Source organism: Eurosta solidaginis, chromosome 3 (genome assembly GCF_040869045.1).
Source record: "Eurosta solidaginis isolate ZX-2024a chromosome 3, ASM4086904v1, whole genome shotgun sequence".
Taxonomy (NCBI): Eukaryota; Metazoa; Arthropoda; class Insecta; order Diptera; family Tephritidae; genus Eurosta; species Eurosta solidaginis.
The window spans coordinates 23,425,195-23,440,809 of record NC_090321.1 but is presented as its reverse complement, the minus strand read 5'-3'; the positions used below and the strand labels follow the sequence as shown (position 1 = coordinate 23,440,809).

Sequence of the window (15,615 nt, the reverse complement as noted above, 5' to 3'; positions counted from 1 at the left end):
AAGGCGGAGGAGACACAAGCAGTACACAATCAAGAGGAAATGCTGTGAAACCAAGCGTAGTCCTTAGTTATAGTATAGTTCTTGATAATTTTACCGTTTGGTCGTCGAATATAATTCTGTTTATACTACGTGCGCATTTACTTCACGCTATGGACGCATTCAGTTTCGCCTAGAATATAACAGATTGGGCATTTTCAAAGCTCCGCATAAAACAAAGTGTGAAGTGTTCAACATAGACTCCCGTTGACATTGTTAATTCACTTGATAGTCCAATAATTGCTTTATATCGCTTGAGATTATATCCTCCAAACAATAGCTTACAATACCCCCAACGGGTCAGGGGGTTAGAATATACCCGCGGTAGGTTTGCCGTTTTGCTATATAGCTTCTCCAAACCCAATTGTCAACCTCACCTATCCGTGGCGAATCCTGTTTCATTAACAGCCGAGGCTCTGGCGACCCCAAGCTCCTCATGGAACTTGGGGTGGGAAGGGAGGGATGGCCTGAAGGTTTAATGTGGCCATATAAATCGTTCCCGAGATGGTCGGGCTAGCACCTAAATGGTGCTCTGTTACCGGAGCGTACCGGATCTGAATCCGGCAAAGGACCATCACATCAATAACACTCCCCAAAGCCTTCGGGGAGCAACCTTATCACTACAACAACAACAACAACAACAACATTGCCACATACCCTAGGTCTACTGCTAGACTATCTGCCTTCTCATTGCCGTCGAGATTTTGCAGGCCTGCTACCCATCACAGTAGAACAGTGAAGGACGCATCACACTTCGCAATATTAGTGATAATTTCAGCTCCCATGAAAATGATGCTCTGAGTGCATTATGACTATAGATTATTATTGTAAATCTGTGATTGCATTAGCCACTGATGGCGCAAATGTGTTGGATCTGAAGCCGCATAACTCCACTCCAGTATCCCCTGAAGTTCTCGACCCATGGACTCCAAAGGCGTTTCAATTTCAGATATTTTGTTTGTGTCCTCCCTTGAAAACTGCGAGTGTGATAATATGTCTCTCAGATTTGCGAATGTCCGAGAAGATATAATTTCAGTTCTTCCAAACATGTATACCGGGGTAGTGTCTGGATAAGTTAGAGTTTAACTTAGTCTTGTATCCAGTTCGAACTTAGGCCAGAGTGACACCCGACTCTCTGCTACCTGGTGGAACCAGCTCTGTTTTCTTCTCGAATGCAATACAATTTTCCTAAAAGATAAAAGCTGGGGTGGGGGTGGGATGACCTTAAAGTTTCAATATGGTTGTTGTTGTTGTTGTTGTAGCGATTAGGTTACTCCCCGAAGGCTTTGGGGAGTGTTAGCGATGTGATGGTCCTTTGTCGGATACAGATCCGATACGCTCCGGTAACACAGCACCATTAAGGTGCTGGCCCGACCATCTCGGGAACGATTTATATGGCCACATTAAACCTTCAGGCCATCCCTCCCTCCCCACCCCCAAGTTCCATGATGAGCTTGGGGTCGCCAGAGCCTCGTCTGTGAGTGAAACGGGATTCGCCGCTCGAAGGTGAGGTTGACAATTGGGTTCGAGAAGCTATATATTGCGCTACACAACCCCTTGACTCCCTTTCAATATGGTCATATTAAATCGTTCCCGAGATGGTCGGCCTAGTACCTTAATGGTGCTTGTTACCGGAACGTACCAGATCTATATCCGGCAAAGGACCATCAAATCGATAACACTCGCCAAAACCGTCGTCTAACCTAATCTTAGCCGAGTATGAGCTTTATCCTTGTAACCATCACACACTCAAATTCTAAAAAAATCAAATAATCTAGTATAAATAAAATTATTTTCACTTCTTGATCATCTTCGGAAATAATCTCCAACAGGTATTCCAAAAGCTACTGTGCTATCATGCGATCTGGAGCGTATATGCGAAATATCGATTGAGCCACATTTCGTATATGCATTTCGGTTAGACTTAGAGTTCTGCTCGGTGCTTATATACTGCAATTTGACGCGGTCAGAGTCCTTTTCATTGAGAAACTTAGCAGGGCCTTGTTGTTTTTTTTTTTTGTTTTTTTTTTTTTTTAACTCGGACGTTGTGGCAGCGTACTGCCCTCAAGTGGCCCGATGAAACCAGGCTAATCCTGTTTTTTTTTTTTAATCCATACATACTTTTTTTTGTTTAAATTTTTTTTGTTTTTTTTTTTTTGTTTGTTTTTTTTTTTTTTTGTTTTTTTATTGTTTTTTGTATCCTAATTCTTATTTATGTGTTACTTATAATTTTTTTGTTACCGAGTCTTTGAGAGGCAGTGGTTTCTTAAGCGCCGAGATCTAAAACCGCTCAGCTACAGAGAAACTCATCAGCTGAGAAACATAGATTCACAAAATACAATAGACTAAAAGTATAAATATAATTTTTTAATTATTAAGAGAAGATAGAACCGTCTTTTTTATGGCAAAGAGCGAGTCCGAAACATCAATTATTCTCGAGTGAGAGTTATAATCTTCACACAAACATAGAAAAGGTTCGTGTAGTTGGAAATTGCTTCTGCATTGTTTAAGAATTATAGGTTTATAATGCCTTGAAACTCGGCATGGAGCATTCAAGTTTACTTCGTTCAATAGAAATGGGCTTGAAATCGATCCATTTAAAAGTCTAGCCATAAATAGTACACCTAGCATTTCTCTACGACTTGCAAGGGTAGGAAGATTTATTAGTTTTAATCGATTAGTGTAAGGAGGAAGATTATACGGAGAGTCCCATTGAAGATTTCTAAAGGCGAAAAGTAAAAACTGTTTTTGAATTGATTCTAGTCTATCCACATGAACTTGATAACGCGGATTCCAAATTATCGATCCATATTCTAATATCGGCCTCACCAATGATGTAAAAAGGGTTTTTGTAACGTAAGGATCACTAAACTCCTTTGCCCATCTTTTCACAAATGCTAAAACTCCTCTCGCTTTATTGACTGTGGCATTAATATGAGGGTTGAAACTAAGTTTGCAATTCATTGTAACTCCCAAGTCAACAAAAACATCAACGCTTTCCAGAGTTTGGCCATTAATTGTGTAGGAAGCTGGCTGTATGTTCCCACGTGAAAAACACATGGATTTACATTTTTCTATGTTGAGAGGCATAAAATTCTCATTACACCAAATAACTAAACGAATTAAATCCGCCTCGATTACAGAACATTCTTCAACCGACGCGTATGACTTAAAAAGTTTTACGTCGTCGGCATGCATTAAAATTTTAGAATATTTTATAGTTGTGGAAACATCGTTTATAAAGATCAACAAGTAAGGAAGGCTAAGTTCGGGTGTAACCGAACATAACATACTCAGTTGAGAGCTATGGAGACAAAATAAGGAAAATCAATCTGGGGTAACCCTGGAATGTGGTTGTATAACATGTGTATCAAATGAAAGGTATTAAAGAGTATTTTAAGAGAGAATAGGCCATAGTTCTATGGATGAACGCCATTTAGGGATATCGCCATAAAGGTAGACCAGGGCTGACTCTAGAATTTGTTTGTACGATATGGGTATCAAATGAAAGGTGTTACTGAGCATTTTAAGAAGGAGTGGGCCTTAGGTCTATCGGTGGACGCCTTTTCGAGATGTCCCCATTAAGGTGGACCAGGGGTGATTCTATAATGTGTTTGTACGATATGGGTATCAAATGAAAGCTGTTAATGAGTATTTTGAAAAGGAGTGATCCTTAGTTCCATAGGTGGACGCCGTTTCGAGATATCGCCATAAAGGTGGACCAGGGGTGTCTCTAGAATGTGTTTGTACGATATGGGAATCAAATGAAAGGTGTTACTGAGCATTTTAAGAGGGAGTGGGCATTAGGTCTATAGGTGGACGCCTTTTCGAGATATCGCCATTAGGGTGGGCCAGGGGTGACTCTAGAATGTTTGTACGGTATGGGTATCAAACGAAAGGTGTTACTGAGCATTTTAAGAGGGAGTGGGCATGAGGTCTATAGGTGGACGCCTTTTCGAGATATCGCCATTAGGGTGGGTCAGGGTGACTCTAGAATGTGTTTGTACGATATGGGTATCAAATGAAAGGTGGTAATGAGTATTTTAAAAGGGAGTAATCCTTAGTTCTATAGGTGGACGCCTTTTCGAGATGTCGCCATAAAGCTGGACCAAGGGTGACTCTAGAATGTTTGTACGGTATGGGTATCAAACGAAAGGTGTTACTGAGCATTTTAAGAGGGAGTGGGCATTAGGTCTATAGGTGGACGCCTTTTCGAGATATCGCCATTAGGGTGGGCCAGGGTGACTCTAGAATGTGTTTGTACGATATGGGTATCAAATGAAAGGTGGTAATGAGTATTTTAAAAGGGAGTAATCCTTAGTTCTATAGGTGGACGCCTTTTCGAGATATCGCCATTAGGGTGGGCCAGGTGTGACTCTAGAATGTTTGTACGATATGGGTATCAAACGAAAGGTGTTACTGAGCATTTTAAGAGGGAGTGGGCATTAGGTCTATAGGTGGACGCCTTTTCGAGATATCGCGATTAGGGTGGGACAGGGGTGACTCTAGAATGTTTGTACGATATGGGTATCAAACGAAAGGTGTTACTGAGCATTTTAAGAGGGAGTGTACATTAGGTCTATAGGTGGACGCCTTTTCGAGATATCGCCATTAGGGTGGGCCAGGGGTGACTCTAGAATGTTTGTAGGAAATGGGTATCAAACGAAAGGTGTTACTGAGCATTTTAAGAGGGAGTGGACATTAGGTCTATAGGTGGACGCCTTTTCGAGATATCGCCATTAGGGTGGGCCAGGGTGACTCTAGAATGTGTTTGTACGATATGGGTATCAAATGAAAGGTGGTAATGAGTATTTTAAAAGGGAGTAATCCTTAGTTCTATAGGTGGATGCCTTTTCGAAATATCGCCATTAGGGTGGGCCAGGTGTGACTCTAGAATGTTTGTACGATATGGGTATCAAACGAAAGCTGTTACTGAGCATTTTAAGAGGGAGTGGGCATTAGGTGTATAGGTGGACGCCTTTTCGAGATATTGCCATTAGGGTGGGCCAGGGGTGACTCTAGAATGTTTGTACGATATGGGTATCAAACGAAAGGTGTTACTGAGCATTTTAAGAGGGAGTGGACACTAGGTCTATAGGTGGACGCCTTTTCGAGATATCGCCATTAGGGTGGGCCAGGGGTTACTCTAGAATGTTTGTACGATATGGGTATCAAACGAAAGGTGTTACTAGCATTTTAAGAGAGAGGGGGCATTAGTTCTATAGGTGGACGCCTTTTCGAGATATCGCCATTAGGGTGGGACAGGGGTGACTCTGGTATGTTTTTGTACGATATGGATATCAAATTAAAGGTATTAATGAGGGTTTTAAAAGCGAGTGGCCCTTAGATGTATATGTGAAGGCGTTCTCGTGATATCCACCAAAATGTGGACCAGGTGATCCAGAAAATCATCTGTCGGGTACTGCTAATTTATTTATATATGCAATACCACTAACAGTATTCCTGCCAAGATTCCAAGGGCTGTTGATTTCGCCTTGTAGAACTTTTTCATTTTCTTCTACTTAATATGGTAGGTGTCAGACCCATTTTACAAAGATTTTTCCAAAGTTATATTTTGCGTCAACAAACCAATCCAGTTACCATGTTTCATCCCTTTTTTCGTATTTGGTATAGAATTATGGCATTTTTTTCATTTTTCGTAATTTTCGATATCGATAAAGTGGGCGTGGTTATGGCCAGATTTCGCCCATTTTTTATACCAAGAAAAAGTGAGCTCAGGTAAGTACGTGGGCTAAGTTTAGTAAAGATATATCGGATTTTGCTCAAGTTATTGTGTTAATGGCCGAGCGGAAGGACAGACGGTGGACTGTGTATAAAAACTGGGCGTGGCTTCCACCGATTTCGCCCATTTTCACAGAGAACAGTTACCGTCATAGAATCTATGCTCCTACCAAATTTGAGAAGGATTGGTAAATTTTTGTTCGACTTATGGCAATAAAAGTATTCTAGACAAACTAAATGAAAATGGGCGGAGCCACGCCCATTTTGAAATTTTCTTTTATTTTTGTATTTTGTTGCATCATATCATTACTGGAGTTGAATTTTGACTTAATTTACTTATATACAGTAAAGATATTAAATTTTTTGTTAAAATTTGAATTTAAAAAATTTTTTTTTTAAAAAGCGGGCGTGTTCTTAATCCAATTTTGCTAATTTTTATTTAGCACATATAGAGTAATAGTAGTAACGTTCCTGCCAAATTTCATCATGATATCTTCAACGAATGCCAAATTACAGCTTGCAAAACTTTTAAATTACCTTCTTGTAAAAGTGGGCGGGGCCACGCCCATTGTCCAAAATCTTACTAATTTTCTATTCTGCGTCATAGCGTCAACCCATCTACCAAGTTTCGTCGCTTTATCTGTCTTTTGTAATGAGTTATCGCACTTTTTCGGTTTTTCGAAATTTTCGATATCGAAAAAGTGGGCGTGGTTATAGTCCGATATCGTTCATTTTAAATAGCGATCTGAGATGAGTGCTCAGGAACCTACATACCAAATTTCATCAAGATACCTCAAAATTTACTCAAGTTATCGTGTTAACGGACGGACGGACGGACGGACGGACGGACATGGCTCAATCAAATTTTTTTTCGATCCTGATTATTTTGATATATGGAAGTCTATATCTATCTCGATTCCTTTATATATGTACAACCAACCGTTATCTAATCAAACTTAATATACTCTGTGAGCTCTGCTCAACTGAGTATAAAAACAGAATAGAACCGAGATGGCTGCCCTGAGGCACACCGGAGGGAACATCGATGCCATTCGAACAAATTTTTTTAAAAATGACTCTGAGTTCTACCGCAAAGATAGGAGGAGATCCAGCGAGTTAGGCCAGGTTGAAAACCAAGCAATTCGAGTTTATAAACAAGTAATGAGTGGCGTACGTTGTCGAAAGCTTTGCTGAAATCAGTGCATATAACGTCGGTATGATGATTGTTTCTAAACCCATTAAAAACGTGTGTTGTAAATTCAAGCAAATTGGTTGTGGTTGATTTGGCTCTACAAAAGCCATGCTGAGAACTATCTATCAATGTAGAAATCGAAAATGTAAGGTGAGTAGTAACGATTGCTTCGAAAAGCTTAGGGATAGCGGAGAGCTTTGCTATTCCACGATAGTTTTCAATAGACGACTTGCTTCCTTTTTTATGGAGTGGGATAAGAAAAGATTCCTTCCAAGCCGTCGGGAAAATGCCATTTTTTAAAAAGAGGTTAAACAGATCAGTAAGTGGCTGGTAAATGTATTCCGCACATTTTTTAAGAAAACATGTTGGGATCAAATTGGGACCGTATTTGAAGGATTCTTTTAGGGTCTTTAGATGTAGTAGAACATCTTCAGGCAGCAAATGTGGGGCATATATTGAGTTACTAGAATGGAGCTCATACGGATAATTTGTAGGTGATGAATCAACCACAGCAGAATAATTAGAGTGAAAGAATTTAGCGAAGAAGTTTGCAATCTCTTGATCGTCGCTGGAAATGCTATTTCTAAACTTCATGGCAGAAGGAAATCCGTTAGTTCTGCGTTTAGAATTTACGAAATCATAAAAAGACTTCGGGTGGCAAATAATGTTTCTTTTAATTTTACATATGTAAGCTTTATAACACTTTTTATTAAGTTCAAAATACTTATGACGGAAAATAGCGTACTGTGCATAATGAGAATGTAAACCGGTTCTCTTATATAATTTGAATAAACGTGATTTCTTATTTTTTAAAGCTTTTAAATCTTTAGTAAACCAGGATTGCACTGGTTCTATGTACGAGCATTTGCGTTTGGGCACATGTTTTTCAAATAAAGTATAAATGGTTTTATTAAAAGGTAAAACGTTTTCCTCTACATCCTCTTTATATCGAGGCCAAGTTATCTCAGAAAGCTCTTTATTTAAATTGTTGAAATTAGTTTTGGAAAAATCCAAGCATCTGGTAGACACATGTTTTGTTAGTGCAGCCGACTTCGTTGCTTATGATTTCGTAAGTTATCTCAAGAGAAGGATGGTAAGCGTCTTCTGGCAAAACAAGAGGTTCACACCGATTTATAGAGAATTTAGATATGTCGTCAACAAATGCTAAGTAAGGTGCCACTTTCCTAGATGCTCTGGTCTCCGCGACGGCAACCCCCCGACGCGTTTCATCGCGCCATCTTGCTAGGTCGCAAACCCAAATCATCCGGGCACCCCAATGCTTGCCCAAGGACGCCCAGTCCCAGGGCCACAACACCAATTGCGTCATGGCCTTCCACAACCCAGGCGTAGTCACCCGTCACTTACCCCCAGATTGGCGGCGTCACCCCTTCTGCACTTCAGAATTCTGCAGTTAAACTGTAATGGACTAACTGGGAAGATTACGGAGATAGTCGATTTCATGAAGCGGCACAACATCCGCATTGCTGCGATTCAAGAAACTAAACTCACAGCAAGATCTGCATTGAAGACCGTGAGAGCGGAAATGGGGGCGGCCTCGCGTTTATCATACACTACTCTGTGCAATATTATATATTTGATCCTGGCATCGACCGCAGGGACAATGTCTTAGAACGTCAAGGCCTATCTGTCCGGTCAGGCGATGAAAACCTAGAAATCATCAACATCTACATCCCTCCTGCCACCTGTTGGCCCAGTGGATACCGCCCTAATATCAGAGCCTTACTCACTGGCAACAATCGCATTATCTTAGGCGAATTCAATGCCCATCACGATCTATGGCATTCAAACTTGCGGGCGGACCATAGGGGTGAGATGTTGGCGGATCAAATAGAAGAAACGACGTTCTGCACAATAAACGGAGACGCCCCCACACGTATGGTAGGAAGCTGTCACAGTTCGCCAGATATCTCAATCGTGAGCGCAGAACTCGTAAACTGCATCAACTGGCAGCCGATGGTAACATTGGCATCCGACCACCTGCCCATACTTATTTCGCTCGAGCGTACCGCCGACTTCATCGTCACCGAAAAACGCACTTTCATAAACTTCAAAAAAGGAAAGTGGGAAGAATATAAATCTTTTACAGACAACCGCTTTGCTGCCCTCCCTATCCCGACTGATGCCCGCCAAGGGGAGCGTGCCTTCCGTAAGGTCATTGAATCCGCCTCGGCACGTTTCATTCCTGCCGGGAGAATTTCCGAAATCCGGCCCCACTTCCCGGCGGAGGCCGCAAACTTAGCGAGATAACGTGACCTTATAAGACAGCTTGATCCAGGCGACCCCCAAATAAGGGATATAAACCAACGCATCAGATTGCTTGTGGACGAACACAAGCGGGCGAAATGGGAGGAGCACCTAAGAGGTTGTAACCTCTCTACCGGTGTGGGTAAACTTTGGTCCACCGTAAAGTCCCTATCGAATCCGACTAAGCACAAAGACAAAGTTTCCATCGCTTTTGGCGACAAAGTGCTGACGGATGCGAAAAAATGCGCGAACGCTTTCTGCCGACAATATATAATGCATCATACGGTCGACAAAGATAAACGGAGAGCCAATAGACACGCACATAAACACAGATTCAGCGCGTCACCAATCACCATCACCGCTAAAGAGGTTGAGGACGCCATTGGTCGCGCTAAACCATCCAAAGCAGTGGGCCCAGACGGCATAGCCATGCCGATGCTTAAAAGCCTAGGGAAAGAGGGTTTCAAATATTTAGCGCATGTCTTCAACCTGTCTCTTTCCACCTTTGTCATACCCGAGAAATGGAAAATAGCCAAGGTGGTCCCGCTACTAAAGCCTGGGAAACCAGCTAACATAGGTGAGTCGTATCGTCCGATATCTCTCCTATCGCCAGTAGCAAAGACGCTTGAAGCCATTTTGCTCCCTTATTTCCAAGCAAATTTGCAGCTAGCCTCTCATCAGCATGGCTACAGAAAACTACATAGCACTACCACCGCGCTAAATGCCATTAGCACCCAGATAAATTGCGGTTTAAATCAATACCCCCACCATAGAACAGTACTCGTAGCGCTAGACCTATCAAAAGCTTTTGATACGGTCAACCATGGCTCGTTACTGCAAGACCTGGAAGGGTCTACCCTTCCCCCATGTCTTAAAAGGTGGACCGCAAATTATCTGGGTGGTCGGCAGGCATCGGTGCAATTTAGAAACGAAACATCAAAACCAAGGAGAATTAAACAAGGGGTGCCACAGGGTGGTGTCCTATCCCCACTTTTGTTTAATTTCTACATATCTAAGCTACCTTCACCACCGGAAGGAGTCACAATCGTTTCCTACGCCGATGACTGCACAATAATGGCCACAGGCCCAGGCCCAAAGATCGATGCGCTATGCAATAAAATAAACGGCTACCTCTGATCTCTCCAGTTTTTTCGCCTCGCGAAACCTGGCATTATCACCGACTAAATCTTCCGCGACCTTATTTACAACATGGACGTCCCAAATGTCGACCATTTTGAACATCCACGTCGATGGCACTACACTACCGACTGTCCTACACCCCAAAATCTTGGGTGTGACGTTTGATCAGGATCTACATTTTGGTGAGCACGCAGCCGCAATTGTTCCGAGAATTCAGAGCCGTAAAAAAATCCTCAAATCCCTCGCTGGCAGTACCTGGGGAAAAGATAAAGAAACGCTCATGACTACATACAAAGCAATTAGCCAGCCGATTACGTGCTACGCGTCACCCATATGGTCGCCAAGCCTAAAAATTACCCACTGGAAGAAACTACAGGCCTGCCAAAATACTGCTCTCAGAATAGCCACGGGCTGTCTTCTTATGTCCACCATCTGCATAATGAGGCGAGAATACTCCCCATCAGGGAGAGAAATGAGATGCTGACCAAACAGTTCCTGTTGAATACCCAGAAACCTGAGCATCCCAACAGACATCTGATTGATGAACCAGCACCGCCTAGGGGCTTAAGGAGTCATCTCCGTAAGCATTTTGAGGAAATATGGCACCTGAGAACCCAGCCGTTTGAAGCGAAAAAACACAAGCAGGTCCTTGGTGAACTCCATAAACAGGCGTCGGACCTTTATGCCGGGAATTGCCCGGTGAATCCAGTACTTAAAGAAAAGTATCCAAAACCCGCGGAAGAGGAACCCATACTCCCCAGGGAAACGCGTGTCACTCTTGCTCAACTTCGTTCTGGATACTGTAACATTTAAACTCTTACCTATCCAGAATCAACCCCGACATACAAAATGTATGCCCCGCTTGCAATGTGTCCCCACATGACACCAACCATCTCTTTAATTGTAATGTGGAACCAACGCCTTTAACACCCCTTTCCTTATGGTCCACCCCTGTTGAAACGGTAAGTTTCCTTGGACTCCCGTCAGAGGATATTGATGACAATTTGTGATCGGTCGCGGCTGTTAGGTGGGGCGAAGCATTGCTACAACAACAACAACAGAGCCTTGTACAAAAAGACTAAAACAAACTTTTTTCTTTGAAATTTTGTAATTATGCATAAAAGTGGCAACTGACATGCTTTAAGCTGCCAAAAGACTCCCCATGCGTGTGATGAAAAGTAAAGTTATCATAAACACTGGGTCAGCAGACCACACGCCAATTGCCCGCCGTATAACCGTCCACGCAATGTGCTGCCAGAACAAAATTCGAAGCGCCAGTTAATATTAAAATCAAGCAAAATATGAATATGAAATTAAATTGTTTTACATGTTTAAATAACAGCTACATACTAAAGGTACAGAGCTTGTATTGGCATTGAGTTTGGCCCATCTCATGTTTATGCTGGCGCATTGTAAAATTTTTTTCTTGTCGCAAAATAATTTACTCAATTCCTTATTTACACAGTTTTTTTAGGCTACAGGATGAATGCTGTTTGGCATTTCTTGTTGTGGCTTAAAGTTAAATTTATATTAATTATACCACACAGAAATTCCCTTGCAGGCACAACATGTCATACCGTAAACGCAAAGATTATGTATGCAACATTAGACCGTTTCAGAAAAAAAAAACAATTTTTTTGTTTACTTTCAAATGGGCTTTAGAATTTCACTTGGATATGAAAAAGGATTTATTGTAATTTTCTGGGATCCAAGTGGATACCGAACCTGGATCATAACCGAAACAGTGCCTTAATTTGAAATACGAACCGAAGACGTACCCTGAATGTCCTCAGCGGGTTAGGGGGTAAGAATATACCTGCGGTAGGTACGCCTGTTATAAGAGGCGACTAAAATACCAGATTCAAGGGGTTGTGTAGCGCGACCCTTTCAGGTTACCGCGCAATATATAGCTTCTCCAAACCCAATTGTCAACCTCACCTATCCGCTGCGAATCCTGTTTCACTAACAGACGAGGCTCTGGCGACCCCAAGCTCCTCATGGAACTTGGGGCGGGGAGGGAGGGATGGCCTGAAGGTTTAATGTGGCCACATAAATCGGTCCCGAGATGATCGGGCTATCACCTTAATGGTGTGGTGTTACCGGAGCGTACCGGATCTGTATCCGGCAAAGAACCATCACATCGATAACACTCCCCAAAGCTTTCGGGGAGCAACCTTATGGCTACAGCAACAACAACAACGTACCCTGAATGATTCAAAGGGCTGTGTACCCATTCAAGGGATTGCCAGAGCAATATATGACTCCTCCAACCTAATTGTCGACCTCAACTTCCCGTGGCGAATCCTGTTTCTATAACAGCCGAGGCTCTGGCGACCCCAAGCTCCTCATGGATCTAGGGGGTGGGAGGGCGGTATGGCCTAGAAGGTTTCTTGCGGTCATACCAAATCGTTCCCGAGATGGTCGTGTTAGTACTTTAATGGTGCTTGTTACCGGAACGTACTGGACCTGCATCGGGCAAAGGGCCATCAACATCGATAACACTCCCCAGGGCCTTCGAGGAGTGTACTTATCGCTACAACAACAACAAAAACAAAGAACCTGAATAAAACCTAGGCTAGGACCGGAACATGAAATCGGAGCTGGCATCGGAACTGGAACCGACACCGGAATCAAAATGCGAATTGGAAGCGACCCAAATCGGAATTTCATTCGAGAACGAAATCGGGAGACACATCGGGACCAAAACCGGAACCGGGCCTAACCCGGAACGTAAACGGAACAGAAACCTGACCTGAAACCTGCGTTGATTTCGGAAGAAACGCCATTAACGAAAACGATTGAGACGGAAAGCGAAAAAAATGGCACATGAAAAGAAAATAGAATTTAACGCAACTTAAGTCATTTTCCTGGGATCATATCAGATATCTTTTAATCCGAACAATAAGTTCGAGCTTGTTGAATAGAAACATTATTTCGGAGCAGTCTAATGTGTATACCTGCGCATGTATACAAGATTTTATTGCATACCGTGAATATTTATGCGCATGCCGATGAGCTTTCTACGCGCTTGTGACTATATTTTATTATTTTTCGTTAATTAAGCAATTCATTTTGTTGGACATTTAGGGTGGTCTCCTTTTCTGAATGACTTAAGGGGCCTCTGTTGCTATTTTTCAATTTACGTTTTACATTGACAAAACAAGTTTATTGTATCAATTTTGCTTATACATATCTATCACGCGATACACTGCAGTATCTTGGACTATTATTTTGTGCTATAAATAGCAAGAAAAATAAATTTTCTAAAAAATAATTTTTAATTTTTTACTATTTTTGATTCGTTTTTAGCTCGTCAATAAAGATGTAGCTGAAAAAGATCGTCTCGATGGCAAAATGTTAATGCGGACAATACCAAATTTGGGCATGATTATCGATCTAACCAATACAACACGATATTATAACCCAGGGGTAAATAGCATTATGAATTTACTTTTTGTTCGTGGGATTGTTCAAGATTTTGTGAAAAAGGTGTTGCAGCATTGCACTAATCAAATGTATAATCACATATGTCTTAACCCTTAAATGCATAGCGTACCATATAAGGTACGCCCTTTTACTTCATCATATCTCCTTCAAATTAATATGAACTGCATTTTTATTTAGTCTAGATTGGAACTAAAAAATCTAGCTTTTTTGTAAATATTATCACAGCCTTCAGAAATTTTTAGTTAGTTGTCCGTGAGCAAACGTGGCAAAAGGACGTGATTTTTGCAACAAAATCAAAGTGTGAATTTTATACCTCAATAAAATATGTTTTGTGTTATTTTGTATTAAATAAATATACCAGGTAAGTACCTGCGATATTAAAATGCAATGTAATCAAATGTAACGGTATTTATAGTTTATTGGCTTTTTTGCGGATGCACCATATATGGTACTTCATGCATCTAAGCCATATAAAAAATTGCACTTTTTAAGTAATTTTATTTCAGTCATGGATGAATATATAATTGGCGGAAAGAGGTATAATACAGATGAAGAGGCAGATATGCTATGTGATGATTTCGAAGATCAGGTAGGATCAGATATACCCAAAAACGGAAATGTGTCTTTTGATGAAGATGAGCCCGAGGATGCATTCGATGATCTAATGGATGAAACACCAGGACCAAAGCGAATTAGAAATCAAGCCGAAAACGACTGAATAGTTGGATGAAGATTCGATTAGTGATTAATTTTTAACAAAAATTTACGATGACGATGTGAACGTCATTTTGTTATTTATTTAGTATATCTCCCCAACAAACCAACCCAATAACAACCGAAGAAATGGGGGTTCAAGTTCTTTGCCCTTTGTGACGTATCTGGTTTTATGTACAAGTTTGAAATTTATACTGACGAAACTCATTGTTTACTACCTGGAGAACCAGATTTGAAGGCCTCGGCTAATATTGTTGTGCGCATGACTCGTGTGGTAATTATTATACCTCCGTACCGTTATTGATTTATTTACGAACCCAAGGTATACACAGTGTTGGGACCGCCAACCGAAATAGGATCAAAAATTGCAAACTTCTAGAGACAAAGGATATGATGAAAATGAATCGAGGAGTATTAGCAGAGTTTTTAACCACAATACATGGTATACAAATAACAACTATATCAGGGAAGGATAATCGTGTAGTTAAACTTGTTTCCACTTTCGTTGGGATGAAACAGGTGTTAAATCCACATATTGATAATGTTGTAGATCAGACTATATTGCGGTGCGATAAGAAAGAGACGAAAGTTATTACTATCTCTTGCGCCCAAATAGTTAAAGAGTACAATATGCATATGGGAGGTGTGGGTCTTATGGATTCCCACATTGGTCGCTTAAAAATTGTGTTGAAAAGCCGAAAATAGTATCTTAGAATATTTTATCACCTATTGGATATATGCATGGTAAATGCTTGGCTACTTTTTAAAAGATCAAATCCTAGTACTCCAGTGACTCAAAAGGCGTTCCGTCTGGAAATATGTTACGTGCTGACGAATATGGCAACAAACCAAACCGGTCTGGTGTACACACAATTGCCTCTCGTGCGCCAGATAAACGTGGACCCACCAAAATTTACGTTTCGACGGCATCCATCATTATCCCGTAGTTGAAGGTCGTGCCAGAGGCAAAAACGGGACGTGTAATATTGGTGATAAGAACGTGAATAATCGATCAATATTCAAATGTGAAAAGTGTAACGTACATCTCTGGTTGAATAGTAAATGTAATTGTTTTGTTG

At 41.3% G+C, this 15,615-nt stretch overlaps 2 protein-coding genes across 2 annotated transcripts in view; both read left to right on the top strand.

Moving 5' to 3' along the window:
• Window positions 1-15,615, top strand: part of LOC137246283 (senecionine N-oxygenase-like) — a 339,460-nt gene that overhangs the window by 206,161 nt on the left and 117,684 nt on the right. The gene's annotated exons all lie outside the window — the stretch shown is intronic.
• The window catches only part of LOC137243450 (RNA/RNP complex-1-interacting phosphatase homolog), a 33,599-nt gene that overhangs the window by 1,289 nt on the left and 16,695 nt on the right, over window positions 1-15,615 (top strand). Inside the window, exon 3 of the mRNA XM_067771241.1 lies at window positions 13,685-13,804. Coding sequence (XP_067627342.1) covers window positions 13,685-13,804 — 120 coding nt within the window. The remainder of the gene's footprint in view (window positions 1-13,684; window positions 13,805-15,615) is intronic.